The following is a 25,724-nucleotide window of genomic DNA, read 5'->3' as shown; positions in this document are numbered from 1 at the left end:
AAATGCTCTTTCAGTAGATTCTGTGGATGCATAAAAAGTTAAAATAAAAAAGATCATCCTGTCAATCAATCTTGACATAAGATTTTGATTTTCTTGTCTTGAACAATGTATGGCATAACTAGTTGCCATATTCATTCAGCACCACCACCAACATCCAGCTCATAATACTTCAATCCACTTCTTAATGCATCAACATCACCTTCGGTAAAATCCCGAGGATAAAATGTCTCTGCAAAGTGACAAATTTTATCAATATCAAATGATTTGAAATGATTATGAAAATCTAATGCTGAAGTAAGAGTAAAGAGCTCAATTGCTTCATCATTAAATCTATTTCAGCTCCTTAATTTGATATTTAATCATTTTAACAAATAAATCAAAGTGGTAATGATGTTTAAAAATAACATCATCTTTTTGAGAGTATGGTCTATCATTATCCGTGTAAAGAGCACATAAATCTGGCCCAAAATGTTATGTACACTTTTTTTGTTTAATCCCTAAGATATAATTAGACAATAGACAAATGACAATAGGCTTTATGGATAATTAGACTAACAAAAAAGTCCATATATATAACTATTAATTTTTTTTCGAGAGAACTCTCCCGGGCTTAAGCCCATACAAGCCCTTGAGTAATTAATGGACACAAGACCCACGTGACCCTCAATCCATGTGACCCTTGAATATACTGGTAGATTCGAAAATTTTGTCTATTCCTTTACTTCTTATGATTTCGAGTCTATTTTTTTATTATTATTCTTATAAATTATGATCAGTACAATTACGTAAAGATGTATACAGTTTCCTTTTTGGGATGTCCCATCATTTCTATACATTCTCAAAATAGCAACTTTTTATAATATAAAACACTACTACATCCACTACATTCTCCCACTATCTCCACTATATAATAATAAATAAACTATTACACTCATTACTTTACTCCACTATCTCAAATCTATTATTAAAAAATATGTGGGTCCCACCACTTTACCCACTTCCATCTAACTTTACTCATTTCTTACACTTTTTCTTGGTCTCCGTGTCCGATCCCAATGTATATAATTCATTGGGACGGAGGGAGTAGGGGTGTGCACGGGTCGGTTCGGCTCGGTTTTTAGCTAAAACCGTTACCGAACCGTACATGTCGGTTCGGTTCGGTTTCTACCTTAAAACCGTTACCGAACCGTTTCAAACGGTTTTTTTCGGTTCGGTTAACCGTCGGTTTGGTTACGGTTTTTTTCGGTTTCTTATAATAAAAAATATTATACAAATTTAATAATCAACTCAAAAAATTTTTTAATAAAAAATAAGGTATAATCACTGATTAAATATTATTCATTAGCACGTATTTTACCAAAATAAATAAGAAAGAAAATATTTAAAATATAAATACTTATTAATATAATCGAAATGAAATAGATGAGCACTATTACGGTATGTAAAGATGATCCAGAAATGTAAAGTATGAATCAGCCCAGTGTTTTTTTTTTTAAGGAAACGAACTTGCATTACTTAGAAATTATCAGAATTCAGTACAAGGCTTAGTTACACAGTATCTCTTTACGGAAATGATGTTAATTACTAACTACTCTAGTACTCTCTACTTAAATATAACAAACTACTGTAACTTGCTGACTTGTAACTATAGTTGAGGTGGATAGTTTCTTGCTTAGCAGATAATATACCAATAATACCAATGTAATAATTTATTTTATATAAAATATATAATATATAATAAATTATATAACATTATATAAGCGGTTCGGTTTTTCGGTTCGGTTTTAGGTGTAAAACCGTAACCGTCGGTTCGGTTGAGCTACGGTTTTTTTCGGTTTTTGTCGGTTTCAGTTTTTTTCGGTGTGGTTCTTCGGTTTTTCGGCTCGGTTCCGGTTTTTCGGTTTTTTTTGCTCACCCCTAGGAGGGAGTATAGATCTTTACATTATAAATAGAACGTTCACTTATAATTCACGGCCCTTAATATGCACGGGCCGTTTGATTCGTTGGGGAGAAATGAAACATAATTCAGAAAAAAAATATAGAGAAAAAAAATAAATGATCCTGAATGATTTTACTTATTTGATTTTGATCCGGAAAGAGAATGGAAAATTATATGATAAATTTTATACCTGATTTTTATGATATTTTATTATTTAAAAAAGGTCAAATATATTCTATTTATAATAATATAACATATTTATATTTTAGAAAAATATCTAGTTTTTATTTAAGAATTTTATTAATTTTTATTAAATAAACATATAAATTATATCATTCTTCTAATTTATAACAACTAAATTAATTTATTTATATCTAAAAGTATTTTACATATTCTTTTAATAATTTCATATATAAATTATAAATAAAAAAGGAAAATAAGAATGGGAAAGTAAATAAGAAAAGAGTTAATTATATTTTGTAACCCTAGTGTTGCTCCAAACGCAGTTTAGTACCTGAACTTTAAAACGTGGCAATATGCACCCTACACTTAACATTCCCATGCAAGTTGTAACCCCTAGTCACTATTCCGTCCAATTTGCCGTTAACTTCAACGGTTTAAGAGGTAACACTGTGTATATTAGTTTCTAACAGCTACTTTAGCCCCTATGACCACTCAAAAATTATGTATTATATTTTGAAATTATTTCTGAACACACACAACGATGTAAAAAAATTTAAAATAACTTTTAAAATATGTATCTAGATTTAGAATCTGATTTTTTTTACATAAACGATGTAACTTATTTTAAAATGTTAAAATAAATACATATTTTAAAATTTTCTACATCGTTGTGTGTGTTCAGAAATAATTTCAAAATATAATACATAAATTTTGAAGGGTCAAAAGGGATAAAGTAGCTGCGAGAAACTAATATATACACTGTTATCTCTCTAACAGTTAAAGTTAACGGCAGATTTGGACGGAATAGTGACTAGGGGTTACAACTTGCACGGAAATATTAGGTGCAGAGTGCATATTACCATGTTTTAAAGTTCAAATACTAAACTGTGTTTGGAGCAAAACTAGGGATCACAAAATGCAATTAACTCATAAGAAAAAGTAACGGATATTGGATAAATCCAAAACTAAGATGAAGACAACGACAGTTTTGATGAAAGAAACGGTCGCAAAATGATTTATTTATTTTCCTTTTCTTTTATCAGTTACACAATCAAACGTCCCTGGATTTGCTCTCACCCCTCTTCCCCTACATAAACACACATCTCTGTCCTCGTATGTATCAGCTATCCACCCCAAACAACACAGATACATAATTACATCGATGGGCAAGCAAGAATCAGAAGAAAACATGAATTACTGGGACATGTTGCCTGAAGGCTGCATAGCTGAGATAGTATCTCATACAACTCCACTTGATGCTTGTCGTGTCGCTCTTGTCAGCCCTGCTGTGCGTTCTCTTGCTGACTCTGATCCTGTTTGGGACAAATTTCTGCCGCATGATTATCGCCAGCTCATTGCCAGGGCTGTTGAGAATCAACCCATTCATCAGCTTTTGTCTGCTTCTCCTTCCAAGAAGGATGTGTATCTCTCTCTCGCTGATCACCCTCTCATCATTGATGCTGGTGATATGGTTTGCTTCTTTCTTTTTGTTATTATAATTCTTGTTGATTTGTTTCTTCTTGTGTTTTGCGCTATTCTTGTGACCCTGTTCTGGGCCGGGGTTGTGTCGGATGATTGTTGCACCATATCGATTTGATTATGATGTGAACTAGAACATTAGGGTCAAAATGGGTCATTTGGCTTTAACTTAGAAGGGCTTATTGCTTGAAAAGTAACTTCTAATTCATGTGTTTGGATAATTTGTTTTGATATTTACAGCTTACCGGGTATTACAATTATTAATATAGTTCTAAAATATTATAAATTATCATTTGAAGTGGTGCTTTATATTTTTGTGAAAGAAAATTTCAAAATTAAAAATAAGTTAGCTAAAAGAAGTTAGTATCTTCACCTTTTCGTATTTTGGCTTATAAGTTATATGTTGGAAGTTGAACTATAAGTTCTTTTCACAAATAGTACAAATAAGTTGATTCCGACTTATAAGTGCAGAACCTGGCTTTTACGCTTATCCAAACAGCCCCAATGAGGGTGTTTCATGTGTTTATGTTGTGTTTGGTGTGTACTTGTTGATCTATAAACAAGTTTTATGTTGATTACACATGTTCTTCTTACAAGTGCAAAAGCTTCTGACTTATAAGTGCAGAAACTGGGCTTTTAAACTCATCCAAACACCCCCAATGAGGGTGTTTCATTTGTTTATGTTGTGTACTTGTTGACCTATAAACAAGTTTTATGTTAATTACATTTATGTTCTTCCCTGTTGAATTATGTTGGTTTAAGTGTTTTATGTGCTAAATGGTGGACTGTAGGATGGGGCCATTGTAGGAATTGGCATGAATCAAGTCATGTTCTAAATTTTGAAACTAGTGTTTTACTCAAAATACCTGTAAAAAAATTTCAAGGCTTGCTAATCAAACGATTTAAGCTTCCCACTAAACCATTCTTTATAGAGGAGATGTTTTTTTTTAACTTGCCATTTGATTACAATTTACATACAATGATTACCTACTGAATGTCTTGCTTTGATCTTTTTCCCACAAATATATTGTCATTTTGCAGAGTTTTTCTCTGGATAAACGGACAGGAAAAAAGTGTTTTATGATGGGGGCTAGGGCACTCGCTATAGTGTGGGGTGACACTCCAAGGTATTGGAGATGGAGATCCGATCCGGGATCAAGGTGAACTTTTTGCTTCGACTTCTTTTTTTACAAATTTGATAGTTCAGCACAAGTAAATTAATTTTAGAATTTTAGGAAAATATGGTTCCGTGTAAAATCTATAAATGTTTTTTTTTTTGCTAAATATTAAAATTGAATAAATGGTTCAGTGTAAAATCTATAAATGTTGATATATGCTTATTGTTGTTATGTCCACAACAGATTTGGCAAGGCCATTGAGTTGCTTGATGTTTGTTGGTTTGAAATCCATGGAAGAATAAGCACTTCATTGTTGTCTGGAGATACCGGTTACACCACATATCTTGTCTATAAGCTAGCAACAAGACGGTATGGGTTTGAACACCTACCGCTAGAAATTACTGTTGGGATAGTTGGCGAAGAAAGCATAAAGCGCAATGTTTTCGTGGACCCAGAAGGTGAAGTGCAGCGTGAAAATGTCACCACACCTGGGCGAATGGATTTGTTTCATAATTTCAGAGCCGCACAACCAAGGCCTCTAGTTGCTTCGTCTGTAAATGCTGGCAGCCAAAATCCAAGGACTAGAAAAGATGGATGGTTAGAAATTGAGCTGGCCGAATACTACAACAAAGAAGGGGAGAACAGAGAACTGGAGATCAGTTTGTGGGAATTGAAAGGTCAACACTGGAAGAGAGGTCTTATTATTCAAGGGCTTGAGATCCGGCCTATGGGTGGTAAATGACTCTGATCAGATGCTTGAGGGGCAATGCTCGAGTACTTTACAATAATTGGTAGCTTGCTCTTGTTAGAAAGCTAGATAGCATCTCAAAAATCGAACTACTATGTCAAAGGGAGTTCCTCCCCCCTCCCATTGACCTTCTAGGAAATTATGGTCATGGTTTTAATAGGTAGCGTGGTTTTGTTAGCAAGCTGGAGAGCATTGCAAAACATAAACTAAAACTAGTAGGTCTAAGGGAGTTCGTTCCCCCTCCCATTCACCTATTAAGCATTCGCTCAGAAACTAGTTGGATTAAAAAGAGTTCATCGGTGATTCAAATACTTTTTTTCTCTTCTATTCTTATGTTTTACATGGATGCTATGTTTTTCATGGTGTTCTTTCCTTTTTACGGCTTTCCCAGCACCCTGCTCTTTTTACTTCTGTTATTAAGTTATATAGGTATGTTACGTTTTTCGTGTAGTTCTTTTCTCTTCTCAGCTTTCCCGGCACCCTGCTCTTTTCTCTTCTATTATTATGTTTTACATGTATGCTATGTTTTTCGTGTAGTTTTACCTTTTTTCAGCTTTCGGAGCACCGTCCTATGCACTTCTATTATTATGTTTTACATGTATGTTATGTTTTATGTTTTTCGTGTAATTCTTTCCTTTTCTTTTTTTTTGCTTTCCCGGCACCCTACTCTTCACTTCTATCATTAGGTTTTACATGTATGTTATGTTTTTCATGTAGTTCTTTCCTTTTTTTCGTTGTTCAACTCTAAAATTATTGACGCAAAATAGAGGCTAGAGTAATGCAGCACTCTACCAAGCTATGTTTAACAATTTCTGCTGAAGTTAGGCACACTTGTTTGGTCACAGCTTCGGTTTACAAAGATACGACTCATTTTTTAAGCTCAAGTTCCTGCAGAAGAATAAATATTACAATGGGTTTTGGAACATTTTATACTGGGACAAATTTAATTCCATTTTCACTTTATTAACAAATTTCCAAGTGAACCAAGCGCTGGCTTCTAATCTAATCGTATCAATTATGTTATCATAGCTGTGATATAATTTACAGAAGATGATACAGGACAGTGGAAGAGTACTTGGTACATTGAAAAGTTAACAAGGTATCGCCCGTGTGGCTGCAATAGAAGATGATGTGTTCCAGGAGTTTAGCGATGTCTCAGGCTAACCAACTCAATGTCAAAGATAAGTGTCCCCAGAGTGGAGCCTTCCCCGTTGGCTAGACGCGTTGGATTAAAAATGGTGGTAAACAACCTTTGCCTGTCAAAATACTTGAAAGTGCAGAGGAAAGTGAAACGTAGTTAAACGATGACCTCCAACAACAGTAGAAGCAAAATTCATATAATTTTGTTTTGTTTATCGCCTCTTGCAGACTTAATCTTGATTGATCACACATATTTGTAATGGAACTTGCTCTCTTTACCCCTGATTATAAACTCTGTTCCTCTAGTTTTTTTATTAGTTTCTAGTAATCAACATCAAGACATGGCCATTGTTCACAAGATATACCTTCCCCTTCAACACAACCGATGCATCTCTCACTTATTACTAGTATCAATTTTTCCATACATTTCATACCGTATTCTAAGTATAATCAGCTGCACTTTTCACCACTAAAACTTTTTTAATAATTTGAAAATTCTACTTTGCAATTTGAAAAAGGTTCCTCTGCAAGAAATGTGTCTTCAACTTCTTAACATGGTTGGTTGTTGTCTAAACAATATGGCTCCATGTATTTAGAGTGTATACCTCGTTGATTCTTAAGAATCCATGACCTTTTGTTCTGCATAGCTAATTGTGCTTCTTGTATAAACAAGGTGACAGGTGCCGAGGTGCATCTAAGTATAACAGGTCAAGAGAAGATAGGGACACAGAGAGAGCGTACCCACATTTGGTGGTAATGGTTCTTGTAACATGTTCTGATACCCTTGGGATGGAGGAATGACCACCCTTCGGATGCTGCCCACTTTCATAGATCTTACCGCTGCTTGAATACCTGATATCACCTGGAATTGTTGAACAAATCAATACCGGTTGTCTCGCTATTAGACTAATCATATTTCTGCTCTGCAATTAAGTAGAGAATTTTTGTGGGTATATGCGAAATTCATTCCAATTAGAGCAAGTCTGTCATTTAAATTTAAAGTTCTTATACTCCGAAATCTTTCATAGCAAGTTAAATAAATGACCTAATTCACAATCGAAGCTACAGGGTGATATCCAAGCTGCACAGACAATGTAGTAAAAATATTTAACCAACTCAGTAAACAGTTGTTGTAGAAAATCTGGACTCACATTGTCAGACCCAAGCACGAAAGTGAAGGGAATTGGTTCCCCCGTTTCATCTTTGTGATCATATGTTGAATCAAACCGCCAACCTTGCTTTGCTGCCAACCTTCCATAGTAATGAATTGCAACCTTCATTTCGATAAATATATTTATCATTTATCCAAAAATCTAACTAAAAATATACTCCCTCTTTCCCCTTTACATTCGGAAAAATAACACATCTTCACAAAATGTTTGTTGAGTTTTTGTTTTCATGGCCTGCCCTTATTGATAATATCGGAAATTGTAGTTTTAGGGTATTAACACCAGTACAAAATGGACTTTCTGCGTCGCACTTTCAACGTCGGGTTTTCGAGAGAACCGTGGCTTATACTACTTAATAGCGTCGGTTTTAACTTTAACCGACGATTAAATCATTTTGACCGGACCAATTGCGTCGGTTATCAATTTGACCAACGCTTTTTAGCTCTCAAATACCTGCTTATATTAGCTACGCCCGACGTTTTAGTGCTTTTTTGACCGATGCTGAAAATCCATTTTATACTAATGATATCTTTAGAAAAACATAAAAAAGTTGTTTTGAAAAGAGCAAAAGATAAGTAATTTGGGACAAATTCTTAGCAAACCTGATCACCGTCAACGGGAAGTTCACCTTGAGCAACGCGAAGATCCAAAGCCTTGACGCCGCCAGAATCCGGAAGCTCGAAAAAGTCAGAAATGGTGGTGGGTCTAGCGAGGGCAGTAGATTCAGAACATATTAGTAGTGATAATGCAGTGGATACAGATGAGAAAAGGAGAGCTCTTCTTGAGTTGGATTCAACAGAAGAAGCTGCTGCGTAGACTTGTTTTTTCTGGACAGTAGATAAGCGGGTGGTGAGAATGTGAGGAACATGGAGATGTGAAAGTGACGCCATGCACTCAATTATCGTTATCTTGTACTTGGCCTCTTTGACCTTCATCCACGTCTATCATATACGGAGTAGAATTTAATCCAAATTTCTTTTGGTTTTGCTTGAAGTGTAACAACAATAACAACGGAGTAAAATATAATAATAATAACAATAATAATAAATAATAGTAATATTGTCATTATTATTTATATTTGACCAAAATTTCACTAAATATACAATATGTAATAAATATTTGAAATATATACTAATTATATACGTTTAGGAAAGAGGACTAAACAGATATTTTAAAATTATTGTAAAGTATAGTTGCATAAATTATTTTATTTTTTGAATAAAAATTTAATATTTTTTTTTCTGAAATCAAAAATTTTAAATATAACTTACAAAATTATAAAGATAAAGCCATTCGGAGGCGATTATAAATCAGGCACAACCCCACTAAAATGACATTGCAAAATGTAAAATCAAAATATCTATCAAGTGTGTTAAAAGTTAAAGTTCTTTAAAATAATTTGTTGGCCGAGACACTTAACCCAACTGTTTGCATAATTAGTGTCTCTCTCCAGCAAAAATTCTTATGAAGGCTGGACAGCATGAAGAGGGACTGGGTACTTGTCCTAGCTGACTTATATAATGTTTAGTTTTTATGTTATATAAATTTTAATAAGTCCAGCCTTATCTCATGGTTGAAGCACGAATTTGTTATTAAATTAGTCAGGATTAGCCAGCAATTTTACATCTGAAGGGTTCTCTCCTTCCGGCTGCAATTTTATTTTTGAAGTAAAGCAACAGAAGCAGCAGAGCAGCACAGACAAAACAGAACTCCTGCCCTCCTATGTTTTTCATCTCCTTTTTACAAAACAAACACATCAGTACCCTCAAATCAAAGGAACCCCAAATCAAAATATGAACTTTGCCCCATGAATTTGAAATCCTAATACAAGAGGTTCGATTATAAAGTTGCACTGCGTATTTTCACATTCTTGTCCCAACATAGAGAAAAGTTTAATGAAAAGGAAGAGAAACCGGTTTTCTTGACTATAATGAAGAGTAAAAAGGCTATCGTCTCTTCCATGCACAAGGAATATTATTATATCAATAGATGTAATTTTTTGATGAAACAAGGTGGTTTCATGATTAAAAGTCACATCAGATTTTTTCTTGGTAATCAACAAGTAAAGCAAACAAAAGGATAAATATTTTTATCATTGTATTAAGCATTTTGTACGGAAGACATTTTTAAGCCATAATTTCGTCGTATCTATTTCTCTTTTTAAATTCAGAAAATGCTATCGGCTGGGATCAGAACGTCAGCACAAATATATGGGATAAAAGATAGCCTTCTTTTGGCAAAGAGAGATGTTAAAACACATGTAAGTACTAAGTAGTAGTGCATAATTTTGCCCATTAATCAACTTGATAGTATGACAAGCTAGGCAGCTACCAACCAGTGGTAGTCGTTTTATTACATAAGTGCATATATTAATCAACTACCTAACAACCATCTAAGCATAGAAGTTAATTTGTTGGCTGTTAAGCAGATTATTTATTTTTGTTGGTGGATTCAAAAGGAAGGGCTAATCAGGACGCATTCGAGGAGCATACCCTTCCAGGTATCACCAGTGACACCGGAGAATGTGAATTTGATGTCTCCAGTTTGAAACAGGTTCAAGAATTTCCCAACTGATACTGCTTTCCAGACAAGTGGATCTAGTGTTATTTGTTCAGTCTTCTCTTGCTTGGTTCCATTTGGAAGCTCCAAGATTAGTTTCACTGGACTTGTCACCTGATTGTCTTTCATAGTCACATAAAAATACACCTCGTACACCAGTCCTTTGTCAAGTTTTTTCACATCATAAGTTCCATGGACCGTTGGATCGCCTTTTCCCACAAATTCAGCAGTTTCACCACTGCATACACAGGCATACAGAAGAATTTAGAAAATTTTATTGGATACAATAGAGTTAGTCCGACTCCATCATTCCATGTTCAGTCAGTTCATTTTACTATTTTAATTTTTAATGCACTAATATGTACTTACTGGAATTTCCATGATTGAGGGTTTGCATAAGTGAGATCCTTAGCAGGCACAACATCCTACAGCAGACATGAATAGTTAAGGTTACGATAATGTTTATGTATCATATAATATTCCCTCATTCACATTAGATTAGTCGATAATTACCAAAAAGTTGTATTGTTTAAAAAAATATTAACATAATTAATACTCAATTTACTATATTTAATATAGAGTTAATTTAAGGGTGTGACCAAACTTTTCAGAGTGTTACAAAAAAGTGGTTGACATTCGAAAATGACAATATTGTGGCTAGAGTCTGTAAAGTTTGGCCCCTCCCTTGAAATCTACTCTTTAATACATGTAAATAATAGTTTTTGGACAAGCAGAATAGGAAATGAGGACATAATGAGCGGGACGGAATACGTATATAATTACACAGTCATAATTAGTAGACATACCATCTGCTGCTTCAAGTCAGCAACAGGAGGGAGTTTTTCTCCCATTTTCACAGTTTGTGCCACATCAATCTTCGCAACTTGAGCCATCTTATAACTAAATGTGTAAGTATTTGGTTCTGCCTTGTGGTAACCTCTCTTGTAGTGGTGCTATTTATAGGACCGGTATCCAGATTAATCCAAATTCCTAATCAATTCCTCACCAACATCAAGCATCTCTTGCAAGGCAGCAGATTCAGATTCTGTGTAATAATCCCACAAGACTATATCTTTTTTTTTTCGCTCCAAAGTCGAGTAAGTGCTTGAGCAAATCTATGCCATTAATTTCGAACTTATCAACTAGGCTGAAAAAAGGTTCAACACTGTCAATAAATTGACGTTTCCCCAACTTTGGGTGCAAACTTTTTCGTTTGATATTGATTTTGCTCAATTTGTTAACGTATGTTCAATGCCATACGGTGGCATACATAGTTGCAGGATTACCAAAAGCAGAAACAATGTCATAACAGAATATACAAGCTCTATGACTATCGAATGATCATTAGACTTTAGGTTGTGTTCACATGGGTGAAACGGAAATGAGGGAGAATAGAATGAATTTTGTACTCTAACTGTTGATTAGATTAACGGGGGTGTATTCGATTGGGATTTTAATGCATTGTTTTTAGTCTATGGATTTTAATGGATTGTATGGGATTTTGATTTTTTGCGGATTCTTGATGAAATGTCGCAGAGTTGATAGGATTTAGGTACAATGCTTCGAAATCCCATTGAATTTGGTGGGATTTCAAAAAACTTAAAATACACTGAAGAATGCCACAAAATCCATCATTTTATGAAATGAAAAAAAATCCATCAGCATTTGAATACCATCAGATTTTAATGGATTTTAAACAATCCCAATTGAATACCTTCGGATTTTAAAGCATAATTTAAAATCCCAATTGAATACCACCAGATTTTGTAGCATAGTTTAAAATCCCAATCGAATACCTCAAGATTTTAATGGATTTCAAACAATCCCAATCGAATACCCTCGGATTTCATGAATGCAAAAAAATGCTTTAAAATCCCAATCCAATACACCCCTCTAAATATCTATAATTTTCATTCTTTCAATCATTCCATTCCTACTATTTCAACTGGAATTCTAATCCACATGTTTTGGAAGTAATGCTCATTCCATTTCTACATCATGTTTCCTTACAATCTTTATCACAAGAAATTTAAACCTATTCATATTTAGTCACTATCATCTTATACTTTATTCTTTCTTCATAAAACTTATATATAATTTTTCATTCCATTATCCCCTCATTCCATTCCATGTAAGTGAACGTACACCCTGCATTTTATACTGTCATATTTGGATTAAGCTGTGTACCAGAATTGTGGAACATTTTAGACCAAAATCCTTCAACTGCAAACACAAATGGAACTCCAGTTGATGTTTTGGAGGAGTACGAGAAGGTCAAAGTAATCATAAATCAAGTAAATGAAACAGTTTATGTGTTCCTGTTACGAGTACAAAGAGCTTAAAATTGTTTTACAAGTAGGATTATGGAAAGTAAGAAAATAAATTACAACGCTCAGGTGCTTAAGTTGCATTTACGATTGACTTCAGCAGAAATTAATGAATATAAGATAGATAAGCTGCACCCACCAAGAATAAGGCTAGCTAGAATATATTCTGATCATAGTATATGACTTTCTAATAGATTCTGATTCAGGAATCTATGGATGGCTCTACTATTGTTGATAGCTCAAGTTTAAACGCATGGAAACAAAACCAAACAAGCTTCAAATTTACGCATAGCATCGCCAGATTTTCATCAGCTGCTGATAAACCATGTACTGTATATGTGGTATAACAATATCAGTGTCATTGTAGTGTGGTAAATTGATTCACAGTTGTGGAAAATAAGATTGATGAAGAAAAAGTAAATCCCTCAAAGGTTGATAAGGTCTAATATTCAATGAAAATATTAGTCCCTCCGCCCAATTGAGTTACTTCCTCCGTCCCTCGGAGTTATATACGTTTGGAATGGACATGGAGATTAAGAAAAGTGTATAAAATAAGCTAAAGTAGTGGAAAAAGAGAAAGAAATGTGGGTAAAGTGGCGGGACCCAACAATATTTAATTGATAGATTTGAAAAAGTTGATGAAAGTTATGGGTAGTTGAGACTTTTATATTATAAAAGGTTATTATTTTAGGAAAATTTTGAAATGAAATGTATAGAATTGAGTGGGACATCAAAAAAGGAAAGTATTACTTATTTTAAAACTTTTTTTCCTTCTAAATAAAAGTTTAATGATTAATTTTTTATTCATAAACAATTTTTTTTAAGAATAAGTTATAAAACTATACTTTATATAAGTCATTGGTTGAAGATAATTATTGCATCTTATCTACTTGTCCTCTCAAGCTCCAATAAGAAAAGAAAAGATCAAGTGCTTGAAAGCTTGGATTGAATCACCAAGCTTCATCATCTTTTCTATAAATTAAACCACCTGAAAAGAGATCAATAAAACACAAATAGTTCTCTGAATGTAGCCGAGATATGGCACAAGATATCAAGGGGGTTCATAGCGAATCATTGCTGTCATGGTACTTGGATAGTGTTTTTTCGTATACGTTATCCAAGTATATTACTTGTATAGCATTTTTACAAAAAACGGTTTATAACCTACTATTAAAAAGGATTGAAAATAATTTTAAAAAAAAGGATATTACTACAATAATAATTCTATAACCGCTATACAAGTATATGTATTTTAAGCAATATTATACAACTACAATAGTATTTCTATAAATGCTGTAGAAGGATACATATTTTAAGTAATATTAGGATAACTAGAATAGCGTTTCAATAAATGTTATGAAAGTATACATCTAATTTTAGTATATGTTCTGATTTGAACCTCACCCTTCTAGGTAAGGGTCAAGTTCGAGATAGAACCAAGTTATTGTTAGAACTTAGAACTCACTGAGGACCATTAGATCTAAGTATATTATATGGTTGAGATTGAAATTACGTTTAATTATGAAGTACTATAAGCATTAAATATGTACATATTTATGACCATCAACTAATCACTTTAAATAAAATGACTTACTTACCATAACTAGTTTTAGTTTTAATTTTAATTATTATATATTCTGCAGTATACTCTATTTTGTAAATAGATTATTTCTTATGTGTTTTTAATTATATCATACTATTGTTAAGGAACATATAAACTACAGTATACCAATATATTCAATATATCATTTTTTATATATTTAAAATATATAATAAATATATCTTTTTATGACATATATTCATTAAAATAAAAAAAAATACTATTGCAGTATATCATAAATTATACTCTTACACTATTGTCGAACTAATACAAAAATAACATAACTATAGTATATACCATTGCAGTATATGTAAGTAATAGATAAAATAATATATTCCATTCAAAAATACGATATAAGACAAAATGAAATAATTAGTGAATTCATTATTTCATCTGTAACTTAAATATACTGCAATGGTATACTATAATATATTTATGAATTGAGTTGATTATTTTATCTATTGCTTAGATATACTGCAATGGTATACGATAATTATATCATGTGTGATATATTTCTTGAAATAGTGAGATATAATATATAATTTATTACATAATATAATGTAAAACATAATGTGTGCTTTAATGAGGGAAGATATTAAATGATTTAATATACATGCCCTTTAGATCATAGCCATAGATTTTAAATAAATCTGACGGATGTCTACGGTCCTAAGTTCTAATTTTAGTATATGTTCTGATTTGAACCTCACCCTTCTAGGTAATATTACTTGTATAGCGTCTTTGCAAAAACCGGTATATAAGCTACTGTTAAAAGAATTAAATAAATAATAAAAAATGAATATCACTACAATAACAATTCTATAAACGCTATAAAAGTACATGTATTAAAAGTAATATAATAATACATATTACAATAGCATTTCTATAAACGTTGTGGAAGTATACATATTTCAAATAATATTATTTTTATATATTTTAAATTATTAATACTTCTATAGCATTTATAAAACCATTCTTGTAGTTAACATATCCTAAGTAGTTTTATTTTTTACAGATAACTGCTCGTACACTAAAAAAATCACCACGTACACTGATAGATTGGGCGAAACAGTCCTCACCATGCATTGCTGAACGGCTAAACCCATCGGTGCCTCGGTGATCAATTGCTGCATCTTACTCCTCCGTTTACAACCCACATCCACTGTCTACATTTCTGAATCAAACTCATTTATTAAAGAAATTAGGTATTATTCTAACTTGTGTGTGTATATATATGTGTGTATATTCAAGGGGTTTGATTTGTCTCCTATTATATTCAATTTGTGATTAATTATCTTGATTGGGTTATCTTCAATTTGTTAGATTTTAATGTTTTAGGGTTTTGATTTATGTGCTCTGCTCTATTCTTATGATCTGCGTATATGTATACAAGTTATGTGTTGAAAACAGTTATTTCAATTCCTGTTGCCTCCTGTGATGTGTTGATGTATCTTTTTTATGTTCTTAATGTGGCTGAGTTGCTTTTGTTGTTTAAAAAATATGCTTGTAAATATATCCTAGCAAGCAGAGGTACAGTTTATTTATACATGTACTTATGCTCAATATTTGAATCAACATAATGGGCTCTGTTTAAATTAAAAAAAATAGAATTCTTGATTTGGTTTAGGAATCGATAGGGCATTTGCATATTTCCTCAGTTTAATCACCAGCAGGTTTTGTACAATGAATCTAGTCTTTGTTAACTTTTTATAATCTGCCTTTCTTTTTTCTCTCAGAGCTACAGCTCTAACTCCTCACTCCCAAAACATAGTTTTTTTTGTTCCACTCGGTACATCATATATGCTCCTGTTATGTCTATTTATAGCATATGAATTGTTTATCTCATCACTTGCGTATTCTGCTAGCTATTTTCTCATAAAACATGTAGCCCTTATTTCTAGGTACATCTTTACCAAATCAAACCTTTAGCTTTACATTTGATGATGCATCTATTTCGACAAGTTTTTATTAAGTATGTTGGCTTTAGAACTACTGGCTTGATTTTAGTCGTATAATCTTTTTCATGAAGGGAGTTAATTTTAACTTTTCCATCTATAATCTGATTTAGCGAGGTTTCTCCCATGATAAGTGTTTCTTTTATTCCCTGTTTTTTTGAAGTACATCTAGTTCAGAAGTCAGGCTTTTCTCCAGAACACTTACCTAAAATCAAGTGTTTCAGTGCAGATAACTATAGGAATAGTAATGATAATTCTAACTTAAGATGAAGCTGATATAAGACTAGGAAATATTTTAACAGAGCATACCAAAATTAAGATCAGTCTTTTGAATTACTGTTATTAAAAACTGTAGCTGATAAAAATTGGTAAAATTTAACTCAGCCACCAACTTTTATTTAGAATTTGATGATCGATTGGAAGACATAGTGTGGTAGCAGTGTTGGTTCTGAGCAGCTTCTAATGAGGCCTGAGGCCGACAGCATATCTGATTTATCAAGGTTTTTTTATTTATTAGTTTTTCCTTTTATTCTCTGTTTTTTTTAAGTAGGTCTAGTTCAGAAGTCAGGCTTTTCTCCTAACCATTCTGTTGATTGTAGTTTACATAAATAAATATATTTATATAGCTATAATGTTCACTCTCTTTCTCCAAGAACCAAGAAAAAGAAATTAGGAGATGTATTTAATTTTGTGAAAACATTATCAGGCAAACTTATGTACAGTAGTGTTTTGAATTGTGAAATATTTAATTATAGAGGATTTCATGTTTTATGTTCAATATATGTTTATTTGGAATTGATTTTAGTTGTAAACAAATAAATTCATGAGTAATTAATTAATTTATTTTTATTGGAATAAGGGTCACATATTTTTTTAAAATAATTTGTGAATTTTCTCGAATTGATTGTGTAATTTAAAAAAGGGCAGAAAATTAATTATATTAGTATTTTTTTTAAAAAAGTTAGGATTTTTTATTTCAATTTTTTTTAAGGATTTTTATAAAATTTCCACTTGGATAGCGTTTGAATAATAGTTATGTAAATAAGTAGTGAAGATGGTACTTTTACTTGCACAATGTTTATATAAGAACTATGCAAGGAAGATTGTCATATACATATGCTACTTGTACAGCGTTTATAGAAGTGGTATTGAAGTAGAATTGACTTGGATGATGCTTATTTAGATAACGCTTCTTCAGACGCTATGTAGGTATTGTTCTTAGAGAGTGGAAAATGAAGCGCTATGTAAGTTTATTGTACTTGCATAGCGCTGTCTTGTATAGTGCCTAGAACCGCTATGTAAGTTTAAAAATGACCGCTATGTAAGTCCAAATGTGTAGTAGTGATTAATTTGTGCAGTTTTTTTAGTTAGCTTGGAATGGTATGATGTGCTTATGACCAATTATGTTCCAAATTGGTGTCTTATTTACTAAATACACTAGTGAATAGGCTGCTTTTCTCACTTGCATTACAGTTTGACACATTGATTGAGGTATATGGATGATTCGTTGTAAGACCTGGGCCTAGTTAAGTAATTATTATGACATCGACTACCACAACCATTATCACATTTCCCTCAAGTTTTGGGTAATCTGGAGAAAAGATATTTAACCAGTTTTTCTCCATTTTCAGTTCTCACTTGGTTGGTAGCACTCACCGTCTAATGAAACTGTAAAAATATAAATCTTCTGAGATCATCTCGATAACTTCGTGACAGCTGATGATGCCCAGAATAGATAATCAGCTTTATAGAATAACCATTGAACTGTAGTACTATCATTATCCTAGCAACCCAAACCATATAGTATAGGAGACTGCTTGTCTTTTACACAATCTTCAACATGATTGATTTCATGTGCAATTTCATCTCCTTTGACTATTTCTTCCTTCTCCAAATTGGATTTGTGATTCCCGCTAAGAAGTTGAGGTATAAACATTTCATAAAACCTCTGTTGTCTCTTCTTACTCTTTTCCTCTTCTTTTCTCAATTGAACATTGTACTTTTGTTTCAAGTTTTCAAGTTCATAATATGATTTATCTAACTCCTTCAATGTAAGCTCATATTCAAATAGCTTGTTTCGATGATAACAGGCATAAATCTCATAGTGTAAGGAATCACATTCATCCTGAAGACAGTGTATATTATCCTTTACTATCTCAATTCCAGACTTTATACGCTTGGACATGATTTAATAGACAGAATTGGGGCTGATTTTCTCAAATTCAGAAGTTTAAGGGTCTGAACAGTCAGTAGATCAGAGGTTACAAAGGCTGCACATATTTGTTTTAAATACAGCAGCAGTTTAGAAAAGCAGCCGTTTTTAATAAGTTTCTTTTTCTCTGTTTTTCTTTCTTGTCAATCTTCCTCCCTGTTGCTTCTCTCTATGATCTTTCTTGATCTCTTTTCCCAGACCTGTTATCTTTTCTGCTTTGGTGAGTAATTGTGGGTGTGATGCTTGTTTCAATTAGTAAGTGTATGGATTGCGTTGTGAGAACTGAAACCGAGTGTTTAAAGGGTTTAAAAAAAATAAGAATGGTGCAGCTTTGTAGGTTACTGGGCAGCAAATGGAAATGGTTGAATCTGGTGGTGCCATGGTAGTGATATGATGGTGTTATGTTCCTGATTTTTTGGTAAAGAAGAATGGTATTCAGGGACTGAAATTAGGTTTCTGGATTATATGTAGAATTGGTCAGGTTTGGACAGAAATCAGAGTGAATATAGCAGATGATGAACATTAACAGTAGGATGAACTTTAACAATGATAACGACCAGAATTTTAGCTCTGACGCCAATTTGACGCAGCACAATGACAAGAATAAGATTATAATAACAAGATAATGATAAACACAACAAGAACAGTGATTATAAACCTCAGGAGATTGAACCGCAGGACAATCTCTACCCCAAGCTATCCCCAAATTGATACATTATCAATATTCAGAGAAGAAGTTATATATAAAATCAAAGTCTGCCTCCATAAGGAGCTAATACATGCATATAAATAGGCTGTTCACAGACCAACACAGCCAGGTAAAATTAGTAGTTCAACTCCCACCTAACTAGCAAAAATATCTAGCTGCAACTACTAACAGCTAGATTGTACACACAGTCAACATACATAGTCACTACCATCATAAGTAGGATACACACTAAACCTGTTTTAGGTTGAAACTAATTTTACATATAACTAAATTAGCTACTAGTAAATAAAAGATATCCCTTTTGTTATTATTCCCCATCAGTAAAGTTCAAAAGCTTGGCAACTTCTAACAATCCTTGTGACATCAGATGGTGACCTAAATGTTTACATTTTATGTTGTTTATAATGCCCCGTGCAGTTTCTTACTATTTATCACCTACTTTTTTTTACAGGAACATCCCTTGCATCATTAATCAGACCAGCAGAATGTCTTGGGCTGACCTGCCTGTTGATATACTCTTCATCATCTTTGGATTCGTCCATAATAGAAAAAACTTTAACATGATTGATCTTTATCAGTGTCTTGCTGTTTGCCATTCATGGCGATCTGTTGCTAAACAAATATGGCGGAATCACATCTTGCCTACAACTCCGTGGTTAGTGTCTACTATAGATGCATCCACGAAGATAAATTTAAAAACAGATTTATACAATTTTTATAAACACCCTCCTAGCCTTGATATTAATAAAAGTGATGCTAGCTTTTCCTTTACCCTTGATCTCTTTCATTTGAGAACTTTTGCTTCATGTGATGGGTGGTTACTTCTAGGCAATTATGATAACCTACCATTTCTTTATAATCCTATCACATTAGTTCTTCTCCAACTTCCCGTTCTACCACAAATTCACATGCTTTACCATATGAAATTTGTGTCATCTGGAGCTTCACCGACTGATCATGAATGCATGATTTGTCTCAAGTTTTCTAATAAACGAGGACATTGGGGTGGCTACGATGATTACAATAATTACCTAGCTTTTTGTCGACCAGCCTCATCAACATCATGGGTCATCTTGCATGAAAAGTCAGAAGACTATACTTTTAGTGGTGGAAAGTTTTACACCATTAGTAACAGTGGAGAGCTCTTTCTTTACAACAGTGAAATCCTTAATGGCAACACCAGTGTTGGGATAGGTCATCCATGGAAGGAGATAAAGATAGCGGGCCCAGTGTTTAATGGTAATTTGCTTTTGGGGTTTAATGACCGCTGCTTTTTTTATCTCTTGGAATCAAAACATAAAGTGTTATTGATGGTCATGAGGTTAGTTGAAGATAATAAAGTCAGCAGATCTTTTCGTATTTTCAAGCTGAATAGTAGTGACAATAATTATGACATCAGAAGAAGCAACTACTACCCCTACTACTGGAAAGAAATAAGCAACCTTCCTGAAAAAGAATCCATAATTTTGCTATGGAATGAAGGTATGAGTATATCAGTTGATGATCACAATGGATACAAGTCCAACTGCATATATTTCTATGACGAGGACGGCGTAGGTCAGCTTACAACTTATGGTATCTATGAAGTGGGAACTCGTAAAATCAAATCCAAATCTGCTAATCACTACTCTGGAGATGCAGGTTGCTACAATTTTCATTTATTTACCCCTTCTAAAATTTCTAATTTTTAATATTTATGTAACTTCTGATGATATTTATAGGACTTGAATATTCTCCAACAATACATTTGGCTTTGTTGTCACTAAGAACTATTTGTCTCTCTTGTCTTTGTTAATGCTAGCATGTGGTTAAAGATTAAGATACACATTTTCTTACTTTATACTAGTATCATGTTTGGGGCATGACTGGAAAAGCCAAAAATTAAGATTAGTGAGGCGTATAAGTTCACTGGTTATTATATTTACTTGATATGATTTATAATTATATCAAGTTTTATTGTGATTTATTTCAAACAATGAAAAAACATGTATGCATTATATTGGATTCTATGTTATATTTATTTTTAAAATTATTTTAATTTTTTAATACTATTATTTTTTATGATCACAATGGATAGCAATCCTACTGCATACTGTATATTTCTATGATGAGGATGGCGCAGGTTAGCTTACAACTTATGGTATCCAGAGGTGGCAATTTGGGGTAACGGGTCGTGTTCGTGTCAGCAATCGGGTCAATTTCGGGTCAAGCTAAAATCATCTAAAATTAAATAAAACTAAAAATTGAAGTTATTAGAAACGAAATTCTAATTTCGGGTCATTTCGGGTCCATTTCATGTCAATCGGGTGATTTTCGGATCACTTTCAGGTTTTATCTCAATAAATCGGGTTGCGGGTTCGGGTCGTGTCTGATATTGGTATCTATGAACTAGGAAATCGTAAAATCAATCTCAAATTTGGTGATCACTATTATGGAGATGCAGGTTGCTACAATTTTTGTTTATTTACCCCCTCTAAAATTTCTAAATTTTAATATATACGTAACTTATGAAATTCGTAGAACTTCAATATTCGATTAGGGATAAACAGTGGCGGAACCAGAGGAGGGCTAGGGGATGCTAGAGCCCCTCTAACCTCGAAAAAACAATGGATATTTTTTTTTCAGCCCCCGCTGAATTATTGATGTCAATATGATTTTTTTAGCCCCCGTTGAATTATAAATATCATAGAGAGGGATTTATTGCAAAAAAAGAAAAGAGAAGGCACTTGATCTAAATTGTATCATGCATGTTGAGTACTTTGTATATAAGAAAAATAATATAAAATATAGTTAAGAGGGAGAGTGTGCTCCTCATTGTTGAGGAAGCAAACAAAACTCCTAAGTTTTTGAAGAGGTGCTGAGCTTGTTGGAGTTCATTTCATCTCCATATTCTTCAAATTTTGGCTAAAGAGCCCATATGAAGAAGCTTTTGGACATGCTTTCATAAGTCATACATACACATTGACTATTGAAGGAACCGTTTTACAAAGGAAACATATAGAAGGAACCATAGAGCTATGGTAACTGTTTCCCAAGAGATGAATAACTGTTTCACAGAAGAAAACATAGAGCTACTACTTTGTATTGGCTCTTTGGATCCTAGGAATTAATTTTCAAGTTTCAATAACTCAAAACTGGTCTGCCTTTGCACAATTTCATCCGATGGGTTTCTCTTTACTAGACCTGGAGTTGTTATCAAATCAGTTAGACAATTTTATCTATGATGTGAGAGCAGATAAAGATTAATCTGGATTTTAAAGTATAGGAAATCTTTCTATCATGATGGTTAAGACACGCAGACATACTACTTATCCCTTAATTTATGTTCTGGTTTAGTTCATCCCCCCAACACTTAATCTTGGTTCCGCCACTGGAGATAAAAACGAGTCAAATAGGTGCGAATAATATTATGATCAAATTCCGCCACTGTAAAATTTATACTTTTATCAAGTTTTAATGTGATTTATTACAAATTATTAAGAAACACCGATTATACAAAGAACAATAATGTGAATTATTACAAATTATGAAGAAACACCGACTATACAAAGAACAAATGCTTGTAAAGTTGATACAGTTTTGACCTTGAGATAAGGGTCACTAAAAATCCTAATCTGCTGACTTTGCTTGGATGATATTTTGATTATTTGACTGCGTTATCAACTGAAGTCTACTCAACATGAACTACTGGCTAGAGCAAGCAATTTTAGCTCTAAATTCATCCACCTATACGTGAACCTCATCTATTGTTTCCTAAATATATTGTTTCGTTTGAACATCACTATGTCATTACCATATTCTTTTAATTATAGTCATTGATATTTTATCGGCATGTAAATTTAGTCATGCCCGTTCGCACACACACATAAACTTAAATACTAATATAAATAATTAAATACTTTTGATTCGAATGTGTATAATTTTAACTTAAGATCAAATAATATGAAATAGTATATGCAATGATGAGATTTGAACCTTTAACATTATTTGTATTTTTATAAATAACTAACATAATAACCCGTAACCCGTTCTCGACACACAAAATGGTGTATAAGAAATTAACACGTGCGACTTAAATAAAGGACACTATGGCGAAGAATTCTTTAACCTATTCAACTAGAGTAGAAAAGTTGAAGCCTGTTGCAGCTGATTTGGCACCCATATCAACCTGAAGCCACCGAACCTTGTATTCAACAAACTGTACAGGACCAACATATTATGAGATGTACGCCATTATACCTACCATTTAACCTATACTACATGCAGATTATACTTGGTCTATAGTTATCCATTTGTACATGAAATAATGTTTCAGTGGAGTTGACATGTCGAAAATAACCAAAAACTAAGGTGTATTTCTCAATCGTTTCAGTTTGAAACTTTTATTACAAATTTAGCAACACATACTGATGAAGAATTGGCTACATGTTGAGGATGACTTTAGGGTTTGAGATGAATAACTTGCTGATTTCAGGTTTTCTCTGTACTTGTATTTCAGTAAAGTTAAACAAATTTATATCGATGGCTGAAGATCATAATAAGGGGTAACGTATGTCGTAGGTTACATTATATATATAGGGGTTATTTACTATTTCATCGACTTGCTTCGAAAATATTCATATTTGTCATCCCAATTCTTCTTTAATTACGACGACTCTTGGTCATTCTCGGCCCTAACATATTCACTCTCTCTTACAGATTGGAAATTCGTGTTAGTAGAAGTGATCACTGCACTATAATATAATTTATACCCATAATATTATATTGAAACACCATACTCACTCGAATCACAAATGTGAGGCATCACAATTCACAGCGTATGCTCACTTTATTCAATAGCATTACAAGCAACCAGCTTTAATAGTAACGACAAACTCGATCGTACTGGTTCATTAGTTAGAAGGGTCCGAGTGGCCACTTCTTTTATATAGCTAGCCTTACTTTTAAACCATATTTCATTTCCATGACGACAGAATCCCTGGGGACTACCGGATGACCTTCAACCATCTTAACACTGTAATCATGTATAATTGCGGTGGCATCCATCTTCATTTGAGTGAGCGCCATATCCTTGTTGGAATAATCTTAAATTTAGTTATTATTATTATTTGTTTAGTTATTTATTTGGAGGATTAATTTAAGATTGAAGTAGTTGGATGTTTGTTGGAGTTCTAGAGAGTTTGTAGGAGATATTGAGTCTATCTTGTTTTAGGAGATTTATTAGAATAGTAGTAGAATACTATTAGGAGTCAAGTACGTTTGTTTTAAATATGGCATGTAATCTCTTTTTAGAGGTACAAGGAGGAATATAACAAGAAAAGTACAATGTAGTTCTTGAGAGAGTTCTGCTCTTGTACATATCAATTACTATCTTATTCTATAGTAATAATTCTAGTTTTATTTTACAACATGGTATCAGAGCCAGGTTCTTTGTGGCATAATAATATGATTTTCAAGAAGCAATTCAAGCTGAGAAGGTGGTTACAACAGAAGGGCTGCCGAGAAAGATTTGATGCGGTATGGGCAAGTGGGAGGTATCATCATGTGCAGTATGGGATGCATATGGGGCTACTTTCTACTCTGTTTGCACTAGCCAGTAGAAGTTAAAATTAGAGAAAAAAGCTGAAGCCTTGGTGCTCAGGATGATGGAGAGAAGTGCTCCAGTAAATTGGGTGTTGATGAAAAGTGCATCAACAAATTGGTGTTGATGAAAAGTGCATCAACAAAATTGGTGGTGGTGAGAAGTGCATCACAGATGAAGAGAAGTGCTTCATAAATTATGTTAAGTAAATTTAAGATTATGGGGGTGATTGTTGGAATAATCTTAAATTTAGTTATTATTATTATTTGTTTAGTTATTTATTTGGAGGATTAATTTAAGATTGAAGTAGTTGGATGTTTGTTGGAGTTCTAGAGAGTTTGTAGGAGATATTGAGTCTATCTTGTTTTAGGAGATTTATTAGAATAGTAGTAGAATACTATTAGGAGTCAAGTACGTTTGTTTTAAATATGGCATGTAATCTCTTTTTAGAGGTACAAGGAGGAATATAACAAGAAAAGTACAATGTAGTTCTTGAGAGAGTTCTGCTCTTGTACATATCAATTACTATCTTATTCTATAGTAATAATTCTAGTTTTATATTTACAACAATCCTTACCTATACACAATCTTGGCCCTGCATTAAAGACACTAAATTTGTAGGACGGCTCATGTTTAATCCCTCCTCGTTCAGTTATCCATCTTTCTGGCTTGAACTCTAAGCCAGAATTGACACTAACGGGGGTGTCAATAAATTAAATACATAATAATATTTTGAATAACATATTTAGGATCAATTTGATGCATAATTGTTACCCCTTTACTCTTTGTGTTTTTTATTATTTGACGTTTTGACTTCTGCCACACAGTTTTAAGTGCTTTGACCGAGTAGTTAAAAATATTGTTTTTGATTGATTTTTTTGTGAACTAAAATTTTGATTATATATTTTTATTCAGAAAAAAAAAATTAAAAATAATATTTTTAACAACCCAGTCAAAGGATTTAAAAGTGTGTGTCAAAAGTTAAAGTGTCAAATAATAAAAAAC

The 25,724-nt window shown here is 32.9% G+C and overlaps 4 protein-coding genes across 6 annotated transcripts; 2 read left to right on the top strand and 2 right to left on the bottom strand.

Annotated features, from left to right (window-relative positions):
- The first annotated feature begins 3,122 nt into the window (after positions 1 to 3,122).
- On the top strand, positions 3,123 to 5,985 carry LOC108205262 (putative F-box protein PP2-B12). Its single transcript, XM_017375147.2, has 3 exons — positions 3,123 to 3,593; positions 4,643 to 4,761; positions 4,963 to 5,985. The coding sequence occupies exons 1-3, from the start codon at positions 3,285 to 3,287 to the stop codon at positions 5,459 to 5,461; spliced, it is 927 nt and encodes a 308-aa protein (XP_017230636.1). The 5' UTR covers positions 3,123 to 3,284; the 3' UTR covers positions 5,462 to 5,985.
- A 407-nt stretch (positions 5,986 to 6,392) lies between these two features.
- Positions 6,393 to 8,726, bottom strand: LOC108205263 (peptidyl-prolyl cis-trans isomerase FKBP17-1, chloroplastic). 3 transcript variants are annotated; one of them, XR_010288091.1, is made up of 4 exons: positions 8,379 to 8,726; positions 7,759 to 7,881; positions 7,213 to 7,469; positions 6,393 to 6,734 (listed from the first exon to the last, which is right to left on the bottom strand). XR_010288091.1 is itself a non-coding variant. In XM_017375149.2 (4 exons), the coding sequence occupies exons 1-4, from the start codon at positions 8,709 to 8,711 to the stop codon at positions 6,727 to 6,729; spliced, it is 585 nt and encodes a 194-aa protein (XP_017230638.1). In that variant the 5' UTR covers positions 8,712 to 8,726; the 3' UTR covers positions 6,393 to 6,726. The 3 variants fall into 3 exon arrangements, 2 of the variants coding, with proteins under 2 accessions (XP_017230638.1, XP_017230637.1); XM_017375149.2 differs by having other exon boundaries at positions 7,349 to 7,469; XM_017375148.2 differs by having other exon boundaries at positions 7,353 to 7,469.
- A 1,318-nt stretch (positions 8,727 to 10,044) lies between these two features.
- LOC108212952 (uncharacterized) lies at positions 10,045 to 11,296 on the bottom strand. Its single transcript, XM_017384667.2, has 3 exons — positions 11,142 to 11,296; positions 10,705 to 10,760; positions 10,045 to 10,573 (listed from the first exon to the last, which is right to left on the bottom strand). The coding sequence occupies exons 1-3, from the start codon at positions 11,226 to 11,228 to the stop codon at positions 10,228 to 10,230; spliced, it is 489 nt and encodes a 162-aa protein (XP_017240156.1). The 5' UTR covers positions 11,229 to 11,296; the 3' UTR covers positions 10,045 to 10,227.
- A 3,983-nt stretch (positions 11,297 to 15,279) lies between these two features.
- On the top strand, positions 15,280 to 20,957 carry LOC108213268 (uncharacterized). Its single transcript, XM_017385048.2, has 2 exons — positions 15,280 to 15,467; positions 19,590 to 20,957. The coding sequence occupies exon 2, from the start codon at positions 19,624 to 19,626 to the stop codon at positions 20,827 to 20,829; it is 1,206 nt and encodes a 401-aa protein (XP_017240537.1). The 5' UTR covers positions 15,280 to 15,467; positions 19,590 to 19,623; the 3' UTR covers positions 20,830 to 20,957.
- Positions 20,958 to 25,724: the final 4,767 nt, after the last annotated feature.

The sequence above is a fragment of the Daucus carota genome, chromosome 1 (assembly GCF_001625215.2).
Source record: "Daucus carota subsp. sativus chromosome 1, DH1 v3.0, whole genome shotgun sequence".
Lineage (NCBI taxonomy): Eukaryota > Viridiplantae > Streptophyta > Magnoliopsida > Apiales > Apiaceae > Daucus > Daucus carota.
Note: the sequence above shows the minus strand (reverse complement) of the source record. Positions and strands in the feature narration are given on the sequence as shown.

Coding starts and splice junctions, on each gene's coding strand:
- LOC108205263 (XM_017375148.2), bottom strand. CDS start 8,711: ATGAAGGTCAAAGAGGCCAAGTACAAGATAACGATAATTGAGTGCATG. Junction 7,882..8,378: donor TTCCCGTTGACGGTGATCAG/GTTTGCTAAGAA, acceptor ATCGAAATGAAG/GTTGCAATTCATTACTATGG. Junction 7,470..7,758: donor TCGTGCTTGGGTCTGACAAT/GTGAGTCCAGAT, acceptor CAACAATTCCAG/GTGATATCAGGTATTCAAGC.
- LOC108212952 (XM_017384667.2), bottom strand. CDS start 11,228: ATGGCTCAAGTTGCGAAGATTGATGTGGCACAAACTGTGAAAATGGGA. Junction 10,761..11,141: donor CTGACTTGAAGCAGCAGATG/GTATGTCTACTA, acceptor TGTCTGCTGTAG/GATGTTGTGCCTGCTAAGGA. Junction 10,574..10,704: donor CCTCAATCATGGAAATTCCA/GTAAGTACATAT, acceptor CTGTGTATGCAG/TGGTGAAACTGCTGAATTTG.
- LOC108205262 (XM_017375147.2), top strand. CDS start 3,285: ATGGGCAAGCAAGAATCAGAAGAAAACATGAATTACTGGGACATGTTG. Junction 3,594..4,642: donor TCATTGATGCTGGTGATATG/GTTTGCTTCTTT, acceptor GTCATTTTGCAG/AGTTTTTCTCTGGATAAACG. Junction 4,762..4,962: donor AGATCCGATCCGGGATCAAG/GTGAACTTTTTG, acceptor TGTCCACAACAG/ATTTGGCAAGGCCATTGAGT.
- LOC108213268 (XM_017385048.2), top strand. CDS start 19,624: ATGTCTTGGGCTGACCTGCCTGTTGATATACTCTTCATCATCTTTGGA.